The sequence below is a fragment of the Pithys albifrons genome, chromosome 21 (assembly GCF_047495875.1).
Source record: "Pithys albifrons albifrons isolate INPA30051 chromosome 21, PitAlb_v1, whole genome shotgun sequence".
In the NCBI taxonomy this organism is placed as follows: Eukaryota; Metazoa; Chordata; class Aves; order Passeriformes; family Thamnophilidae; genus Pithys; species Pithys albifrons.
The window spans coordinates 977,949-998,464 of record NC_092478.1 but is presented as its reverse complement, the minus strand read 5'-3'; the positions used below and the strand labels follow the sequence as shown (position 1 = coordinate 998,464).

The 20,516-nt window shown below is 56.2% G+C and overlaps 1 protein-coding gene across 6 annotated transcripts; it reads left to right on the top strand.

Moving 5' to 3' along the window:
* The first annotated feature begins 525 nt into the window (after nt 1-525).
* FLOT2 (flotillin 2) lies at nt 526-19,996 on the top strand. 6 transcript variants are annotated; one of them, XM_071575325.1, is made up of 14 exons: nt 526-683; nt 788-906; nt 1,369-1,492; nt 1,566-1,877; nt 9,466-9,547; nt 13,793-13,883; nt 17,106-17,229; nt 17,629-17,747; nt 18,152-18,265; nt 18,357-18,476; nt 18,889-19,103; nt 19,184-19,367; nt 19,526-19,675; nt 19,843-19,996. In XM_071575325.1, the coding sequence occupies exons 1-14, from the start codon at nt 557-559 to the stop codon at nt 19,879-19,881; spliced, it is 1,920 nt and encodes a 639-aa protein (XP_071431426.1). In that variant the 5' UTR covers nt 526-556; the 3' UTR covers nt 19,882-19,996. The 6 variants fall into 6 exon arrangements, with proteins under 6 accessions (XP_071431426.1, XP_071431423.1, XP_071431421.1 ...); XM_071575320.1 differs by lacking the exons at nt 526-683; nt 788-906; nt 1,369-1,492; nt 1,566-1,877 and adding exons at nt 3,030-3,160; nt 11,955-12,023; XM_071575322.1 differs by lacking the exons at nt 526-683; nt 788-906; nt 1,369-1,492; nt 1,566-1,877; nt 13,793-13,883 and adding exons at nt 3,029-3,160; nt 11,955-12,045.
* The last annotated feature ends 520 nt before the right edge of the window (nt 19,997-20,516 follow it).

Genomic DNA, 20,516 nt, shown 5'->3' with positions numbered 1-20,516 from the left:
GGGGTGTGTCAGGGGATGGAGCCAGGCTCTTCTCGGGGTGCTGACTGAGGGCATGAGAGGCAATGGGCAGAAATGGGAAAAAGAACTTCATTACTGTGCAGGTATCTTAGCACTGCAAAGCTCCATGCAGAGGTTGTGGACTGCCTTTCCCTGGAGATGTTCACAAGCTGTCTGGGCAGAGTCCCAGGTGCTCCAGGGGCCCTGCTCGAGCAGCGGGGCTGGACTAGACGACCTCGGGTGCTCTCTTATGACCTGAACCCTCCTGTGATCCTGTGATCTCGCATCCCTGGGGGCACGAGCGGCAGGGTCTGGCCCTGGGGGAACAGCGGGTGCCCCTTCTCCCTGTGCCCGGGGCATCAATGGGGGCCGCGGGCAGCGCCGACACCCTCTCGCCGTCTCCCTCCCACCAGGCCCACGAATCCACCTCGCTGCCCCTGCCGGCCCCGGCTCCGCGCGTACCTTGCTCCGTCCGTCGGTCCGTCCCGCCGCGGGAGGCGGGGGCGGCCCCGGGGCGGGGCCGGCGGGGCGGGGGCAGCCCCGGAGCGGCGGCGGCGGGATGGGGTGGGCGCTGCTGGGCGCGGGGCTGCTGCTGGCGCTGTACACGCTGCTCCGGCACGGGCTGCGCGGCGTCCCGCGGCCCCGCGTCCGCCCCGCACTGCGCGGCCGCACCGCCATCGTCACCGGTGAGCGCCGCGGGGCCCGGCACGGCCTGGCACGGACCGGCACAGGCCCGGCACGGACCCGGGACACGCCCGGGCCCCGCTCACCCCCGCGCTCTGCTCCGCAGGGGGAAGCAGCGGCATCGGCGCGGCCACAGCCCTGGAGCTCGCCCGGTGCGGGGCCCGAGTGATCCTGGCGACCCGCAACGCCGTGCGGGGAGAGGCCGCCGCCAGCCGCATCCGCACGGTGAGCGCCCGCACATCCCCGGGCACCCTGCACACCCCCCGGCACTCCGAGGACACCCCCGGGCACCCTACACACCCCTGAGCATGTGCCCGGGCGCCCTGGGCACTCCCATCCATGGCACATCTCAGAGCAGCCCATGGGCGTTTCCAGACACCCCCCTGGCAGCTCCAGAAGGCTCCCAGGAAACCCCGTATACACACACCCCCTGGCACTCCAGGGGCATCCCAGTGGGACATTCCTGAATATCGCATGGGCACCCCCAGGAGCACCCAGAAATACCCCAAGGCATGGGCACCCTGTACGATGGGCGGGACTGCACAGGCACCCCCCTCATGCTGGGAGGTCCCAGCACGTCGCAGCCCCTGGCTCCCTAGGCCAGATCCGGTGCCCAGAGCATCCCCCCTGTCCCCAGCTGGGTCCCTCAGCAGGGTACCCCAACCCCAGGCCCTGCTGTGCCCACAGGAGACAGGGAATGAAGAGGTGAGGTTCATGCATCTGGACCTGGCCAGCCTGCGCTCAGTGCGAGCCTTTGCCAGCGCCTTCTTGCGCCAGGAGCCCCACCTGCACCTCCTCATCAACAACGCGGGTGAGTGCCCGACCCCAGATCCCCTCTGCCACCTGGGGGCACCCGCCGTGGGCTGCCATTGCCTCCCTCACAGGGGTGAGCGCCGGGGGCACGACGGAGGACGGGTTCAGCCTCCCCTTCCAGGTGAACCACCTGGGCCACTTCCTGCTGACGCAGCTGCTGCTGGAGCGGCTGCGGAGCTGCGGGCCCAGCCGCGTGGTCATCGTGGCATCCAGCGCGCACTGTGCTGGCCGCCTGCGCCCCGAGGCCCTGGGCCGCCCGCCCGCAGGGCCCTTCTCTGCCTTCCAGGACTACTGTGACAGCAAACTGGCCAACGTGCTGCACGCCCGCGAGCTGGCCACGCGGGAGCAGGACACGCGGGTCACCTGCTACGCCGTGCACCCAGGTAGGCGCCCAGGGGTGCTCTGCACACCTCTGTGTCCCTCTGTGTCCCGGCCTCGTGCTTTGCGTGGCAAAGTCCCTTGCACGGGGCTGCTATTGCAAGTGGAGTGTTTTGCATGGTGCAGCCTTCCCACAGGGAATTCCTGCATGTTGGAGGATCATCCCCGTGCATGGTTGTTACCCTTTGCATGTGTCCCTTTGCACATATGTCCCTTTTCATGGATGTCCCTTTTCACGATGTGTCCCTTTGCACACCATGTCCTTTTCCATGGCATGTCCCTTTGCACATGTCCCCTTGCACAGTGGACCCTTCCACAATATCCTTGCATGGAGCACCGTGCACCAAGCCGGGGCAGGCGTGGCAGTGCCAGCAGACAATCACAGCCACACCGCCCATGCCAGGGCCAGCCTGGCCATCTCCCCCTGTGCCATGGGGACGCTCCATGTCCACTGTGCCCCCACAGGGTTCGTCAACACCGCTCTCTTCCGGCACGCGCCGCCGTGGCTGAAGCCGCTGCTGCTGCCGCTGGCCTGGCTGCTGTTCCTGGACGCGGCCGAGGGTGCGCAGGTGGTGCTGGACTGTGCCACGCAGGACGGCCTCGAGCCCCTCAGCGGCCGCTACTTCACGGCCGATGGCCCCCGGCAGCCATGGGCACCAGGGCGTGATGACCGGCTGGCACGGGCGCTCTGGGAGGGCAGCGAGCAGCTGGTGGGGCTGGGGGGGCCCTGCCCGGCGGCTCCTGCACAATAAATGTGAGGTGGAGACCGGGGAGCCGTGGGGTCCGTCTGAGGGTGACACCGTGTGGGGTGACACAGGTGTGTGAGGGGCCGTGGCACCGTGGGGCACGGCAGGGCACTGGCCTTGGCACACGCTCGCTGTGCTCTGCAGAGCTGGGGGTGTACACAGTGAGTGTGCAAGGGGGTGTGACACAGAGTGAGTGTGCGCGGCCTTGCACACACGTGTGCGCTGCAGCACCCCCACCATGGCGGCCCCGGCACGAGGCGCTGCCCTTCCCGCCATGGCGGGGCCGGGCCCTGCCCACCACAGCCCTGCCCACCATGGCGACACCGGCCTGCCCACCACAGCCCTGCCCACCACAGCCCTGCCCACCATGGCGACACCGACCTGCCCACCACAGCCCTGCCCACCACAGCCCTGCCCACCACAGCCCTGCCCACCATGGCGGCGGCCGCGCCCCCGCGCGGGGCGTTGTGGGGGCGGCGGTGGCGGGGCCGCCATGGGGAACTGTTACACTGTGGGGCCCAACGAGGCGCTCGTGGTGTCAGGTACGGTCCGGCCCCGGGCCCTGGGGGTCCTGCCGGCAGTGAGGGGTCCCTGCCGGCAGCGGCTGCGGAGGGGGAGCTGCCTGGGGGCTCTGAGGCGGGCGGTGCCGCGGGGGCTGTGCCTGCCCTGGAGGGGCTCTGAGGCGCTGGGGGGCCCCTGCCGGGGGCACTGCCAGGGGGTTCGGCACTGCCCGGGGGTGCGCTGCGGTTCGGGCGGGGCAGCGCTGGGGCGGTGGGGGAAGCCCTTCCTTGCGGGGACTCCGGGCTCGGTCCCTGCCTGCACCCCGGGGATCTCAGGGGGGTCCCTGCCTGCACCCCGGGGATCTCAGGGGGGTCCCTGCCTTCACCCCGGGGATCTCAGGGGGGTCCCTGCCTGCACCCCGGGGATCTCAGGGGGGTCCCTGCCTGCACCCCAGGAATCTCAGGGAGATCCCTGCCTGCACCCCGGGGATCTCAGGGGGATCCCTGCCTGCACCCCAGGAATCTCAGGGGGGTCCCTGCCTGCACCCCAGGGATCTCATGGGGGTCCCTGCCTGCACCCCGGGGATCTCAGGGGGATCCCTGCCTGCACCCCGGGGATCTCAGGGGGGTCCCTGCCTGCACCCCGGGGATCTCAGGGGGGTCCCTGCCTGCACCCCGGGGATCTCAGGGGGGTCCCTGCCTGCACCCCGGCGATCTCAGGGGGGTCCCTGCCTGCACCCCGCGGCTCCGGGCTCGGTCCCCGCAGCTCAGAGCGCAGGGTGAATTCCCGTGCCAGCACCAGCCCCGCCGCTGTTGGTCCTGGATGATGTCCGACACCGGCAGCTCTGGGACTGATTGCCGGGGAGGCAGCGCGTTCCCGGGGGGCACGTGGGCTCTGCTGGGAGCGGAGCTGGGTGTGAGCACCCCCGGGCAGCGCTCGCAGGTGTGTGCCCGGGCTCTGTGTCTCACCCATCGCATCTGCTGCCGCTCCCTCTCCAGCACAGCTCCTGCACCCTCGGTGGGGCTGGCACTGGGCGCAGGTGGTGCCCATCAGACACGTGCAGTGTCACCAGCAGCTGAGCTGCCACCTGAGGCTGGGGTTAAACAAACCAGCAGTGGAATCCCCCGTGTATGGTTCGACCTGGAGCTGCTCCAATGCTGCCGAAGCTCCAGACTGCGCTTTGGCATGGACCACACTGCGGGCAGACAGGACTTAATTTGTTATTGTTGGGTTAATTAATTATTCTTAGGTGATATAAGGGCTGGGACCTTCACTCTGTGACAGACTGCAAGGTAATACCCAGGTTAGGTACAGATGTTGATCACTTCAGGTGTCCTCAGTCATGTCACACCCCTGTTGTCAGCACTGGCCCAGCTTTGGGGTGGGTGCTGTGACGTCAGACCTAAACTGACCCGGGAGAAAACACGTGTGAACAGCCAGGATGTGCCTCAATCAGAGCTCTGCTGTGCCTGTGGAACTACCTTGCTGTGTTTTTGGAGCCAGAGTCTCCCATGGGCTGTGGCTGGTCTGTGATCAGTTCTCTCTCAGATGCCAGACCTGTTATGGGAATTCCTGAGGAGATGCCAGGAACAGGCTGCAGTTCTGGAAACATGCCCGCTGTGGGCATCTTACAAACCACACCCACCAGATGCCCAGAGCTGCAGCATTCCTGGCACACTCTGCAGTTCCCAGTGGAATACAGAGCTGGTCCTGTGCTTCCCTCCAAAGAGACCCCTCAGAACCGGCACTGCTGGGTGAAATGCCACCTTGTTGGGAAGATTGGGAAGCTGAGCTCTGGGTGTGCTGGAATATCCTCAAGTCTTCAAGCTTGGCTTTGCTTCTGTTCAGCTCTGAGGTCTACAAAGCAGGGCTTGCAGGATGAGGCAGCAGGAATTGGTGGCATCTGCAGTTCCAAGCGCTGTGCTTTCCCACAGCCCGGAGCAGCGAGCCCGGGACACTCCTGGATGTGCAGCTGCCTCTGGGAAGGGTGCAGAGATGGCTCTGCCAGTCACAGTGGAGTTTGGGGCAGCCACCAGATGTGGTTTTCCTCTGCTCCTGCCCAATGTGTTCTGCAGACACTTACTGGCTTCTGAGGGCGCCAGCTGGGATCTTCAGGGGCACCTGATGTTGTGGGAGCTCTGCAGGGCCCTGCATGCCCTTGGTGCCCACGTGCAGAGCAACTGCCAGGGCATTAGTGGGAGGGTGTAGCTACAAGCAGTTGTAGTTCCAGGAACATGAGTTGTGTTCCTCCAGGGAAAGGCAGAGAGGACCTGGAGGGGTCAGCATTAATTTGTGTGATGCTAATTGGATTTGGGAAAAGAGGAGAAGAAACCAGTAATAATTGCCATTAAACCAAAGTAATACTAAACACATTTTAATTAATTTAATGTAAATAAACAAAGTATTGTTAAAAGCAGGCTTTTGACTTGAAGTCTTGCATTCTCATGCAGTTGTTAATTGAAAGACTTCACTTTGTAGGAAGACACCTCCAAATCATGAAGCAATTTAAAGCTTTCTTTATTGTAAATTTAGCCTGTGCCCCTTGGCCTTTAGTCCTGGGCCTCCCCTGGCATGTGGGTGTTTTCTGGGGAGGGATGTTCTTTCTCTTCTTTCTTGTGAGATACTTGAGTTCCTCCAGTGTACAAGGAGCAGCCGGCTGTGCCTTGGGAAAGTGGAGCTTCGTAGCCTTATTTGGGAAGCTGCTTCCCAGCCAGGGCTCAGCTCTGCACTGGCACCCACCTCCTGCCCCTGCTGAGCAACATCCCTCTCCTGAGAAACTGCGCTCAGTCAAGGGATCCATCAGTGAATTGTGGAGCCCTGGCTTTGTGAGGATGCTCCACAGAGCCCTGTGGAGGCAATGGTGGTCTCCTCAAATTGTGGGTCTAACTTTGCTGGGGGAGGTTTGGTGCTTTGGGACGTGCCTGCTGCACCACTGAGCCCACTCCAGGCACAGCTGGAGCCAGCCGAGTTTTCAGGGAGATACACAAAGCACCGGTTCATCCTGATACCCAAATGTTCCCAGCAGCCAAACAGGCTGTTTTTCACTGCTTGTGATGCTCAGTGGTTGCTGACAGAGTGCAGCATCACAGCTGCTCTCAAGTCATGAGGTTACCAGTGCTCCAAAGGGCCCTTTTGCAGCTCCTCTGTGATGTTTCTTTCTCAGGAGGTAATTCTTCACCTTTTTGCAGGTGGTGGAGCTCAAGTTTTCCCTTGTCAGGTGCTTGTTAAATCTCCAGGACTTGCAAATTGCTCCTTTGAAAGCCTGGCAGCAGCAGCAGATGGACAGTAGCCTCAGGCCTTTCGCTTTCAGGAGGAATCGTTGGGGAGTATCTCTGTGGTGTTATTTTGTAACTTCATTGTGGTTTGTGTTCTCTGCCTTTCTGTTTACAAGATAAGTTACTAAATGTGTGTTTCAAACTCGCTGTGTAGCATTGATACTGATATAGTCATTTTGATATAGATAACATCCAAAACAAGATAACCAGCATAATTTGCTTTCATCTGCTGCAGTGCCCATCACAGGCTTTGGTGGATTCAACTCAGAACCCTTCATCTTTCTAAATTAATTTTTGTTAACCTTGTACCATTTCTGCATGTGAACAAAGCCCAATTTATATGCTCAGCAGGGCCTAAGAGCCAGACAGTAGCTTTAGTCTGAGCCCTGCTTTAGAACATGATTTTCTTTATGTATGCCTTTGCCTTCCTCACTCTCTGCAGTGTGTGTTTTGTCAGTAGCTGTTTTCAATTATCAATTCTCTCCTTGGCTGTCTGCACTCAGTGGCCTGTTTGCCATGACCTGGTTTCAGAATGCTCCCCACTTCCTGTCAAAGGTAACTCGGTGCCTGAGTTACCTGGGGAGAGCAAACAACACAGAGCTTGTTCAGATTGTCCCAGCTTTGGTGTTTTGAGCCCAGTGTCCCTGTGACTGTTGGGACTCTCATTCTTCCTTGCACACCCTCCTTTGGGGCAGCAGTTCCTGCATCTGCTGAGAGCTCCTTTTATCTACCAACTCCCAAGCGATTAATCTTATTTCATAAAAGAAAACCCCAAACAAACAGACAACATACTTTTGCCTGGCTCTGGGGATTCTTGCCTGAACATGGAAGCCCTTTGGGAAGAGGCCAAGCTGGCTGGCAGCTCCCTGGCCATGAATCCCCCGTTTGTGGCCCCCACACTGCCCCGGAAGGGGCCCGGTGGATGTTTGGGGCAGTGGCCAAGGGACTGTGGGACCCAGGCTGCTGGAACAGTGGCTGTATTATAGCTGGAAAAGGCAACTTCTGTGCCAAATCTCATTGTGCAAGAGGGTTTCTTCTTTAGCCTTGCAAAGATTTCGCTTTGTTGGTTGGTTTTCACTTGGTCTCTGAGAACTGAGGGAGGTGGCAGGACTGCCATGGAGAAAGAGCTCCTTGCCTTGCCAGGATGGAGCTCTGCTGCGCTCACACGTCCAGTGTGCAGGAGAGCAACCAGCTGGCATCCTGCTCCTCCCTAAGGGGTTACATTTCCTTGTTTCTCTTGTGTTTTGCACACTTCTTGACATATAATCGAGCTCAGTAGACCGTGTTGTGTAGCTCCAGGAAGCAAATGTGGAGCTTACTTTGGGTGTGATACTAAATAAGGTATTTCTTGCATTTCCTGCAGAAGAAAAGAAACATCTGTGTGGATAGACGGGTTCCTCTAACAATGGTGGTTTAGGATGCAGAGCTTTCTCAGAATATTCTTAGAAATGATTAACAGAGTCTGGTAAAGACCACATAGACCCTGAGAAATAAAATACCTCTCTGTGTGGAGCTGCTTTTCCTGACTGCCAGGAACACCTCCCTTCCTGTTCTTGGAAAACAAGGGCCTGGCTGAAGGGCTGAGCTAACCAGGCTGACGTCCTCCAAGAAGTGTTAAAGGCCTTGTGGTTGCTGCAGGATATTGTATCATCAGCTGCTGTAACACTTGCCTGGCTGAAACAGCCTTCCAGCCACGGGAAGAAGCCACCTAAAGGCTGTCTCAGAGGTTACAGGAAAACATTCGTCCAGACTGAGGAGCACAGGAGGTCTGAAAAAACCTGCAAATAGTTTTCCCGCTTGTTTTTAATTTCTACTGGAAAACAAGGGTGAAGAATTGTCGACAGGGCTGATCTGATGGTTTGTCAACCATCGCATGGGCACCAGTGCAGCAGACAGTATCTGGCCAGCTTCTCAAGCCAGCAGTCTGGCTGACAGCAGAAGATGGTAAATGCTGGAGGATCAGGAGGAAGAGGAGGATGTGGAGGGCAGTTCCCTGCCAGCCCTCTGGCCTGGATGTGTGCTGCCTTCCCTTCATTTTGGCCTATTGCAGCAAACTTAATAATGGTCATTTCTCTTGGAAGGGCTGTTGGCTTCCTGCTTCTCCCTTCCCCTGCCGTGACCCGGAGCTGCCACAGCCACGCTGTTTTCCATGTTCCTGCTGTCGCTGCTCCTGCTCTGCGCCGGCGCTGTGCTGGCTGTGCAGATCCACCCACGGGGCTGGAGCTCTGCTGCTCTGGCTGCTGCTCTGCTGGGACAGTGCTTGCCTTGCTGAGGCCCCCGAGTGCTGCTGCAGGAAGTGTCATTATGAATAGCAGACGAGGGAGGGAATTCTGGCTGGATCCTCCCAGCCTGTGTCCGAGCTGGGGAGCTGCAGAGCTGCTGCTTTCCCAGGCATGAAACACAGAGCTGGTCACTGGTAGGGTGCTCTCTTGAAAGGCAACAGGTGCCTTGTTTCTTTAAATCAAAGGTATGAAAACGCAGACAGCATATTCCAACTACACTGGGATCAATCTGAAATGTGTTGGGGGTTCTGGAGGCTGCCTGAGCCCTGGGCACTCCAGCTCTGAGATGGACCATCAAAGCCTCAGGCCCTGTGCCACTTGCACAACCCAGAACAAGGAGGTATTCTGGGGGAGCTCAAGGGTTCTTCCCTCCTCCAGTGCTGACCTGGGAGCTGCTCTGGTTTGCAGTGTGGAGTGAGGCAGAGGAGATGGATTTCTTTCATGGCTTTCCATAACCATTAACTCCACAGTTCAAGACACTTAAATTGATTCAGGTTAAACTGCTTAACAAAACTAAAATAAAATACAGTCAGTTTGTGTGTGTTGCTGTTCATCATACTGAATTATTACAAATACTATTTTCCAATTTTATAAGACAATTCCAAAAAAGTTCACCTTGGAAAAACTGCCATGTGAAGCCCGTGCAGGTGAGGAAGAGCATTGGGTTGGTTCCCAGGTGGGCAGGCTTGCTAGGAAGTTGTTCTGCTTGTGACTCATTCTGGGTGCAGTTTTTCCCTGTCCAAGAGCAACGTGCATGTGTGTAATGCTGGCATCTCTGCTGTGCTGCAGGTGGCTGCTGTGGCTCTGACCAGAAACAGTACGTGTATGGAGGCTGGGCCTGGGCCTGGTGGTGCATTACTGACACCCAAAGGTAAGGTGACCCCTGTTATTTGGAGTTTTTGGAGCAGGAATTGGGTAGAGCCATCCCAGTTGTGCTGTCAGAAGTACCTTTAGGAACATGGGACTGGGTATGAAACTGTGGATGAAACTGAGAATTCTCTGCTGGCTGTTGGCATGGGGTCAGCTGGGTGTCACAGTGCAAAAGACAGACACAAGAAGAAATCCCATGCTTTCAACTGAAGTACTTTTCAAATGGTCTCTCTGTCCACACCTCTCCTCAAAACCAAGGCAATCAGGTTTGGTTTGTTTAGCTGTTTGGGGGTTTTTTACATAAACCCCACCAAGCTGAGAGTGCCATAGCCTGACTGGTCAATGTGTTTCTTCCTGTGCTGGTGCAGTGAGTGCTGAAGAAGGCAAGAGCCCTGCTGACCTTTGCAGCTCCAAGGCTCTGGCGGAGGTGCTGGCAGGGGGGTTGGGCTGGCTCATGCATGAGTTCACAAGAGGAGCCCAGTATGACCAACCCATTGCCCAGTAACAAATCTGTCTGTGGCCTGCAGTGCCCCCTCCTGCTCCTCCAGTCTCTCCTTCTAAAGATCTGCTGGCTGCTCTCACCTTGGGAGCAGATTGTTCCAATTTAAAGCCATGGGGCTGCCTTTCTCTCCCTTTTCTCAGCCATGGGTTTTGCTTGCTGCTGAATGCAGTCTGGTCACTGAGCTAACGTGCTGTGGGAGTGCTACTGTCCTGCTAATACAGCTCTTTGTCTCTGGGATCTGTGGGAATGCCAGCTCTCTCCCAACACATCCCTCCTGCTCACCAATACAGGTTTCCTCCATCTGTGTTAAAAAAAATAATAGGGAAAAGGATAAGACATGACTTTTGGGTTTTGCACTGAGTGATGGGCAGAAACTGGAGTTAGCCCTTGTTGCCTGGTCTTTCAACCTCTTTTCCCTGCTCTGTGTTGCCACCAGCAGACAAAGTGAGCATGTTGCTGCCCTCACTCTGCAGATGATACACTGCTCACCTGGGGGTCACACACCTTCCCTTGTGCCAGGGGGTGCTGGCTGCTGCTGGAGTCAGCTCTCAGCTCCTCTCCCAGGTGAATGTTGCTCAGCATTGCTAAAGCCACCCGTGATGCTCTGGCTGCTTGGACAGGGCTCAGGGAACACCTGCTGCTTTTGTCCAGGCTCTCCAGCCACACTCCATGAGGTGGGAGGGGAATGGAAGGCTCAGCTTGTGGACTCAATGTTGAAGAATTGTGTTTAATCCAGGCAAGCTTCATTCCTGAACTTTTGTGAGACATCTTTTTGGAAGAACTGTTAATTGATTAAATGGTTCCTGCTTTTCCTCTTCTTATGTGAGAAGTGCAGGGAATGATGCAGGACCTTGACCTGCTGAGTGGAGGAGATAACAGATGTATTTGGGAGGCAGATTTAGTAAGTTAAGGATAGGCTGAATCCAGGGCCAAAACTGCTTGCTGGGAGTGAGCTGTTATATGATAGAGGTCTGGACATTATTTAGCAAATGAGACTCGACAGGAATTCCAGCACCCAAACCTTTTACTTTAAAATCTGTACCCCTAGTTCTCACCAGGGAATGTGGGCCTTCATTCTCCCTTCAAAAACACAGCCTTTCCCAAATGCCATAAGCTGTGCCCCAGATGGAGCCCACTGCATTAACATGAAGAGTGAGGCAGATTTCCTCCTCTGAAATTAGGACATTTTTCTGGAACTGGCAGTGCTGTGAGCAGGAGAGACAGCAGTGATTGTGTGGCTGTCAGCAGCTTCCCCCAGGTAGCACTAACCTGGGAACAAATGAACACTTTGAGCTGACAGGGGGCTGGGCACTTACCCTGCTGCAGCCTTGAGCACTGGGGAAAAACAAGGGAAACCAAATGCTGTCCTTGTTTAGGGATCAGAAATAAAAGCACTGAGAGAGACAGCATGGTCTAATGTGCCTCTGGGGGAGCCAGCTTCCCAGGACAGCACTTGGAAGCAGCTTCCCTCCTCAGTGCCTTAGCCAAGGGTGGGGAGCCAGGTCCCTGGCATTTTCATTTTTCTGGCCTCTCTTAAATAGTGACATAGAAGCATCTAAATTATTACCAAAGGGAATTTTCTGTGTGCAGAGATTACTTCAACAGAGAATTCCAGCTGACTGCAGGATGGCTGTCCAGGTGGGATAGATGGTTATGCTTCATGTGCAAAGTGGAGACGAGCCCCCAGCCTGTCTGTCCTCATTAAAAGAAGCAAGTGCACAGTGTGAACTCCTCACCATAACTAGGGAAGCTGGTCTGAGCCCTGGGAGTGGGCAGTGGGAGAAAGGCAAACTAAACAGGGAAAAGCTGAGACCTGAAAGTCTCATCTGTCCTTTGCAACAAGCGTCTTACTCTCTGGTAACTGCTTTGTGTATTTGCTGTCCTACCCTTATTCCTCACTGCTCAGAGTGTCTTTGGAGGTTATGACCATCCTCTGTCGCTGCGAGAATGTTGAGACGTCGGAGGGGGTCCCACTGTACGTAACAGGGGTTGCACAGGTAATAACCCACAGCTTCCTCACACCCTAACTGTTTGTCCCTCTGTTTTAAGCAGCAGCAGCAGCAGCAGGATAACATAACTAATGGTTTTCTAACAGGACAGCTGAAATTTCAACACCCTCCTCTCCTTCCCCTTCTCCAGCACTTGCCCCGAGGCACTCCACAGTTTGTAGGTAATGCAGACAGTTGCATCCTTGGTAAATTCCAAATTCAGCATTGCTGTACCTAACATTTACTCTCCCTGTAACCCTTTCCTTGCCAGCATTCTTTCCATTGTGTGCTTGGTGGAGAGCAGAAGGGCATCTGCTTTTGTGTGAAGGCACAGGCTGGCCAGGTTGGATTCTGTACAGGATTTGGGAAAGGTGGGAATGCAGGTTTTGTGCCTTTTCTAAAGGAAATCCATATAGATGTAGGAAAATTGCAGCAATACCTGGCTCTGCAGTTTTGGCAATGGATTTCCACTCAGCCCTTCTTCCTCCACATGGAGACAGTGCCTGTTTTGGATGTTGTCACATTTGAAAGTACAGCACAGAGACCTTGCATGAGTGGCTGCACACAGGACTGGCACTGGCACTGTGAGCAGTTATGAAGCAGTAATGACCAAACATCCCTGTGAACTGCCAGCTGAACAGCAGCACAGTTTGAAAAACAAATTCAAAGTGTACAAGATTAGATTTTCAGCAGGGTGAAAGTCCTGCAGTATCTGATGAAAGCTGTGAATGCTCATGGCAAAAAATGCCTGTGCACATCCTGGGCAGTGGGATCTGTTCTATCAGCTCCTGCTTTGCGTGCCAGTTTAATTAGGACAGTGGCCAAGGCAGGCAGGAACTTGCAGGGATAGGTTTCAGCACTTCCAGCCAATCCTGGAGCAACTCAGCTTGCACACAGCAGCCCAGGGCAGCCCCTTCATGGTTCAGAAGTTTGACCTAATGGTCACTGACACAAGCTCTGTGCCCTGTGGCTCTCTGTCCTGACTCCCAGCGCCTTTCTGGCTTGTTATGTCTGACAAGGATCGAGGCTTGACTGCCTGAAACAGAACCTGCCATAGCCAAGCAGGTCTCTTGTTCTTCCAAAGTGTGACCTGAAGATTGCTAGGTCTGACCAAAGTACTTCATGCCTCCTTAGGTGACTGAGAAGGCTGTGGGGCTGCAGGATCTGTTCCTGGGTGCCTGATATGCTACAGGCATGGTCATAAAGAGCAGGAGACTCATTTCCCTTTGCCTTTGGGTCATGGGACACTGCAAAAATAGAGGGAGAGATGAACCAGATCAGGGGGTAGGTCTGTGGTAGTGCTAATCCAGAGCTGCTTCTTGCAGCATCAGTGCCAGGTTCTGCCAAACACAGGACTCCTGTGCAGTGGGTGGGAGCATCCCAGTTCCACGCTGTGCTTTTAAAGCAGTGACACCATCCTGCACTGCAGTATGGCACAGCAAGCCTCTGACTGAGGGCCCTTTGGAATCTCAAAGCTGCCAGCTCCTGGCCCCTGACTAGCCCAGCAGGAGGGAAAGGGTCACAGCATAATTTCCAGCTTTTGCTGATAAATTACTTTAAGCACTATCTGAAAATCTCTTCCTTGGCCAAAGTGTCATGCCTGTATCCAGTCACAGACATGCTCCCTTGGCTGCTTTCTGTGCCTGTCTTGCATTACCTGTGACCAGTGTGGAAGTAGCCCAGGGCAGGAGGTGCAAAGGGAAGAGCTGAGTGTGTATAACCTGGAAACGTGCAAATATTTTACATTTTTTGACAGGATTTCCCTAGAGATAATGACGTTACAGCCCAGGTGTGAGGACGTAGAGACGGCGGAGGGGGTAGCTATAACTGTCACAGGTGTGGCACAGGTACAGTAACTCCAAAACATCATTTCAGGAATGCATGGCTCTAACTTCCCTCTGGTTTTCTGCTGTTGTCCAGGCAGAAAAGCCAACTGCTTTCAAACAAATCCTTGTACAAAACCACACTGTCCTTGTTGGTTCAAACACACTCCAGCATGTCCTGTGTGGTGAAGGGATTTGTGACCTCTCCTCCTCTCCCCCAGATATTTTTTTCTGGTATCTTATTTGTCTCCATGGCAAATGAGATGTGTGGGGCTGACTTGATGTGTTTGTGGAATGCTGATGTGCCACAGTGCCCTTGGAGCTGTGTGTGACCCCACAGGACTGAGCCGTTCCCTTTCAGTCCTTTTCCAGTTCTTTATATCCATTTACCTGCTAAGGTGTCACATAACCCCAGTGGACTTTCTATTGTTGGCAAAATGTGTGCACCCATGTCTCCCTTCACACTCATTTCCTAAATCTGCAGGCTTTTCCTTCTGATTCTGTGAAGACAGCATTCCCTTTTATCCTAATTTTGGGACATCCTTCTGTTGCCAGCCTGGGCTGGGTGGTGTGTGGTAGCAGAGGGCTGGATCCCTGGGCCTCTATTTGAAAATGCAACTCCCAGTTCATCTCATTCATGTTATTTCTCTCTTCACACTGTTAATTTTTTTCACTGTCAATTAATTTTAAAGGTGAGAGACAAGGAATTACCACATAGAAAGCAGACTTGAGGCTGTTGGGATGTGCCTGGCACAGATTACCTTAATTTTGCAGCAGTACTTTTGAGGCAAACGTTTTTCTTCTTAGAGCTTGAGCAAAAAGGAAAAAAAGCAAATTATTTGTAGAGAAAGAGCTTTTAGAGTGTTTGCTGTAATGATAGAAATTCTTAATGTGTGTAAGGATGCTGTTCTTTTCTTGAAGAGGGAGTAATGAGTGCCCACCAGCAGGCTCTTGCCTGGGCACTGGGATGTGCTGGTGCCACCTGAGGCCACGCGGGGCGCCACATCCCTCTGTCCCATTTTCCTGAGCCTCGGGCTGATGGAACTGTCTCTGCTGGCCCCTCGGTGAGTGCAGCTGGCTGGAGCAGGGGATGACACTGTCAATCCTGCACTCCAGATTGCTGGATGGAGGCTCTGAGCCCCTGCCAGCCCCGTTCTCTTCCTCAGATGGGAATGACATTTGAAGAAGCACCAAGTGTCGCAGTGCCCTGCCTGAAATTCTGCAAACACGCTGAGCACAAATTGCTCAGCTCTGGGTTTTTTTGTGCAGCCTTTGCTTTTGGAGGTTGGTATCCATACTGTGCACAGAGCCAGCCTCCCCGGGCTGCCCAGGGCTCAGCAGGGCAGGCTGGCTGGCTTTATTCCGAGGCTGAATCCTTCCTTGCTCCCAAGCACTGCAGGGATTTTCCTAACGAACATCCTGCTCCCTGCTCTGCCCTCCCCGCAGCTCCCAGGGGTGGGGACTCTTTAGGGAGGTGAAACTGCTGGCAGATGCACACCATAAATGCTGCTGCTGAGTCTAATTGATTTTGATACTTGCATAAACGTCCCGTTTGCTGCGAGAGGAGTCTCGTGGAAGGCTCACACGCCCGGGTGCAGCTTCACAGCAGCTCTCCCAACTCCTCCTTGTGTGGGAAGAGCAGACTGCCAGTGCAGGGACGAGAAACCCCTGGGGCTTGACCCTGAAAAGATGCCAGAGGTTCTGGGGACAAGGCTGAAGAGGATTGCCATGCTTGCCTGTGATGCAGTTTGGCTCTGTGACTGGGAGACCCCACGTGGGAAGCAGCAGTAGGAAAAAGGCTCAGCCCAGCCTGGTGTTTCTTTACCTTATGAGGGACAGGGTTGTGGCAGGTGAGTCCTGGGCACCTCACCATGTCTAATAAGGACCACCTCCTGTCCCCTTAGAAGGTGATGGTTGGTCCCAGTTGTCCTGCTCTCTGGCAATGTGAGAGCCAGGTGTTGTTGTTAGACTCCAAAGGGATTTCTCAAGCAATAGTTGTTGCTTTTGCCAGCTGAAGGTGCTCTTGTAGGTGTCAGGATGAGGTCTGTATGCTGTGAACAGACAGACTGTGCATTGGGACCCTGAGCCAGGTCCAGCCAGGGCCCTTGGGGCAGGACATGGAGTGCCACCAGTGCCTCATGGAACAGGAGGCACTGCCCAGCTCAGCTGTTTCCATGAGAGGGTGCTGTGGGACCTGGAGAGCCTTGTGGCTGCAGTGGCCCTGCTCCCTTCTCTGGTGCTTCCAGGCACAGGGACATCCTCTGTGTCCAGGCTCTGCCTGAGCCTTCACACTGGACATGGCCACCAAGAGCTGTCACCTTGGTGGGTTGTAGCTCCTCACATCTGTGTGCCATAGAGCTCCATGAGCACAGATCTCCACTGCCTAACACACCCCACAGGGATCTGTAACCCACTTTGACTTTAAAAAGCAGGCTGGTGACCAGCAGGGCCATCATGAGACCCTGTCTTGTCTGGCATGGGGATGCCTTTACTCCTGGCTCTGACTATGGGAGGTGAAGGAGGTGGCTGTGTCCCATCTCTAGGGATCAGCACCAGACTGGCCATGTGAAGCAGAACAGCCAAGTCCTGGACATGACATATTGGGGTCACCTCAAAGGACAGCCAGGACCTTCTTGCCACAGGCAGGACAAACCAATGGGCTATAGCCATATTGCTTCATCTCTTCTTCCAGGGGACACTGAATAGATCCCATTCCCAAGCTGCTCCTTGGGCACATCAGACCAATTTCTAGGTCAGAAAAGTTAATTCTAGTGAAGGAAGAGGAAGGGAAAGGTAACAAAATGGCCTTTGGCCACGAGTGGTAACACTGAGCCCTCTCCTGGCTCTGGTGTTGGTGCAGTGGCTGAACTGGTGGTTCAGGGCTTTGGGCAGGGTTTCTGCCAGGTGGGACAGGTAGGACCAGGCTCTCCCCACTGCTGTGGGACAGATGGCTGCAGGGAGCACCTCTCCACGCTGATGTGCTGTCAGGGTTTGGAGAGGTATGTGCTCTGGCTGCTGGCATGTGCCTGCAGCATGGCTGTGCCCCACAGCAGTGGGCAGGGGCTGCCTGCCTGGTCCAGGGGCCTGGCTCAGTGTGGTGACAGCTCAGTGTGGTCCCCTGAAGCATCAGTAACACGAAGGTCTGGCAGCCTGATGGTGGTACTGCTGCTTCTCCTGCTGCTGCTGCTGCTGTTGGGTGCCTGGACAGGCACCTTCAGTCCCTTTGGTTTTGTCTCCTGTCTCTAGGTGAAGATAATGACTGAGAAGGAGCTGCTGGCTGTGGCCTGTGAGCAGTTCTTGGGGAAGAACGTGCAGGATGTGAAGAACGTGGTCCTTCAGACACTGGAGGGACACCTGCGCTCCATCCTAGGTGTGCAGGCCCTCGTCCCCTGGAGGCATCTCGGGCAGCTTTGTCCCCTCTCAGCTGGCTGTCCCAGGGTTATCTCTGCCACTGCAGCAGCCACATGGGACCTTCCTCTGCAGACTGCAGAGCTGGCATCTCCCCTGCAGCAGCTCCTGCTGTGTGTTGTGATAAATGACTTTTCAGTGCCTGCAGTAGGAGATGTCTGAGTCCCCATGGGCTACAGGTGGTGTGTGTGGGTGGTGGTTGTGCCTGTGAGATGTTGGTGCCACTGCAGGGCCAGAGGATTATGGCCTTGTGCCCAGGCCTCATGTGATTAGGGAAGCCAAGGGTGTTGCTGAGCTTAGACCCACGATGTTGTGTGTTACCTGTTCCAAATAAAGCACCTCACCTTCCTTCCCTCTGCAGGGACCCTGACAGTGGAGCAGATCTACCAGGACAGGGACCAGTTTGCCAAGCTGGTGCGGGAGGTGGCAGCCCCTGACGTGGGGCGCATGGGGATCGAGATCCTGAGTTTCACCATCAAGGTACCCCCAGCCCTCGGGTGCTGCACTGTGGGCAGAGCTGCAGGAGCAGCAGGAGCTGCAGGAGCAGCAGGGCAGGCCTGGCTCGGCTCCTCGGCGCAGCCTGCCCAGCGCTCCGGGAGTTGCCATGACAGCTGCGGCAGCAGGTCCCCCGTGCGGGCAGCTCCGGGTCGGCTGCCTGTGTCAGCAGGCTCGTGGAGAGGGCTGGCTGCTAACCCAGCCCCAGGGAGCAGAGGGAAGATGTCGGCAGGGCCCGCCCCTGCCTGCCCTCCCTGTTTGTCTGGAGCAGCCAACATGGCGCTCTGCCCTCGGCCTGACCGCGCGAGTGGCCGCCTGAAGCTTCAACGGGAGGGGAGCAGGATGGAGTCACTCATTTGAAGTGGTTGTGTCTTATCTCTCCTCCACAGGATGTCTATGATAAAGTGGATTACCTGAGCTCCCTGGGGAAGACTCAGATTGCAGCTGTCCAGAGGGATGCGGACATTGGCGTGGCGGAAGCCGAGCGGGATGCCGGGATCCGGGTGAGCCCCGAGATGTGCCGGCCCTCCCTGGAGCAGCCTGGCAGCTCCACCTGCACACGCTGAGGCTCTGCTTTCTTTTCCCTCTCTGCAGGAGGCAGAGTGCAAGAAAGAAATGCTGGATGTCAAGTTCCTGGCAGATACCAAAATAGCAGATTCCAAACGGGCTTTTGAATTGCAGAAAGCTGCTTTCACTGAAGAGGTCAACATTAAGGTGAGAGTATCCCACAGCCAACCGCTGCTCCCTGGAGGGTTTGTGATGGTGTTGTGGCTCTGCAGCCTGTCAGCTTCCTCCTCCTGCATCTGTTAGGGGATTTGGAGGTGGAGAGCCTGGGACCGTGTGTCACTGTGTGAGCTCTTGCAGCAGATTCTGCTCCTGTTTGCAGCAATTTGGTGGGAGTAGGAGGAGGGGAAAGGGTAGGGAGGGTCATCCAGGCTGAATCTGGAACTGGTTGGGCTCAAGTGCTGTGGGAAAAGTGCACAGGGAAGGACAGCACTGAGGACTGGGATGTCACCCTGGGAAGAGGTTCAGTAGCAGGAGCCATGTGTGGTTTTGGGTCCTGCCAAGGGTCCTTATGTCATGCAGTTCATGACCCAGCCCCTCTTCTCCTGTCCCTGCTGTGCAGACTGCGGAGGCCCAGCTGGCCTATGAGCTCCAGAGTGCCAAGGAGCAGCAGAAGATCCGTCAGGAGGAGATCGAGATCGAGGTGGTGGAGCGCAAGAAGCAGATCGATGTGGAGGAGAAGGAGGTGATCCGCATGGAGAAGGAGCTGATGGCCACCGTGAGGCAGCCGGCCGAGGCCGAGGCCTATCGAATCCAGCAGATCGCTGAGGGAGAGAAGTGAGCCAGCCTGGGGACACGCTGCCCTGAGCTCCTCTGCACAGACCGAGGCTGCTGCAGGGCTGTGTTTCCCTTTCCAGGGTGAAGCAAGTCCTCCTTGCCCAGGCAGAGGCAGAAAAGATCCGCAGGATCGGCGAGGCAGAGGCGTTCGTGATCGAGGCCATGGGCGTGGCAGAGGCCGAGGGGCTGAAGCTGAAGGCTGAGGCACTGCAGCAGTATGGAGAAGCTGCCCGTCTGGCCCTGGTGCTGGATGCACTGCCTGAGGTGAGCAGGGGCAGCTCTCCCTGCCCCGGGACCTCCCAGGCTGGGCCACGGCTCCCAGGGCACAGCAAGGCCCTGTGTGGTGTGCAGGGACCTTGCCCAGTGCTGCTGAGCAGTTCCCTGCCTCTCTGCTCATCCACCCTCCTTGCCTGCTTCCCCAGATCGCTGCCCAAGTGTCTGCTCCCCTCTCCAAAGTGGAGGAGATTGTTATTCTCAGCGGAGACAATAACAACACCATGTCCGAGGTGAACCGTGTGCTGGCCGAGCTCCCGGCGTCCGTGCGTGCCATCACCGGGGTGGATCTCACCAAGGTGGGCAGGGCAGGGGCAGCTGGCAGTGCCAGCGGCTTCAAGGGCACAGGGAAGCTCTCACTTCCCAGGGAGCTTCTCCTTCCCCAGCCCTGCCCACTGCAGAGTGCGGGCAGCTCCCTCCCTCCCTCTCCTCCAGCCCTAACAGCTTCTCTCTTCCCTTCCTGCAGCTTCCCCTGTTCCAGAAAGCCACCGTGGCCAAGGAGTGAGGTTGGCCAGCCCAAAGCTAGTGAAGATCACTCCACGTTACGCACTCAGACATCAACTGCCTTCGATACGTGGGAATTTCTTTTATATCAAAGACAATTTGGTTTTTGTTTGTAACTGCTGCCTTATTTTGTAGGGCCAGAAAGATGCATGTCCTGTCTGCAGCTGTTTCTATTCAAAAGGTGGGAGGGGATTTATTTTGTAATTAACTGTGTATTGTCTCAGGCCAATCCCTTCCCCAGTTACAACTGGGCTTGTCTGGTGTTGCAGTTCTGGTGCCTTGCTGTTCTCTGCCCTCAGAGCAGAGGCTTGGTGGGACGTGGAGCTGCAGGAAGAGAACAGCCAGGACCCCTGTGCTCTCTCTCAGTGACCCTCCTGGGCACTGCCCCAGCCCTGTTTCCCACAGCTGTGCCTATGGCTGGCTCTGCCTGCCGTGGTGTGTCACCCCCAGGACCCTGCTGTGCCAGCAGCCCTGCCCAGGCTGGGCTTCCCCAGTCACCCCCCAGGAGAGTGACAGCCCAGCACTGCTGCTGGTGCTGCCCACACTCATGCTACCTCTGCTCCAGGAAGTTTCCTCATGGGATGTGGAGCAGGGAGAGCTCTGAGGGGCAGAGGGAGCCCAGCTCAGCCTTGGTGA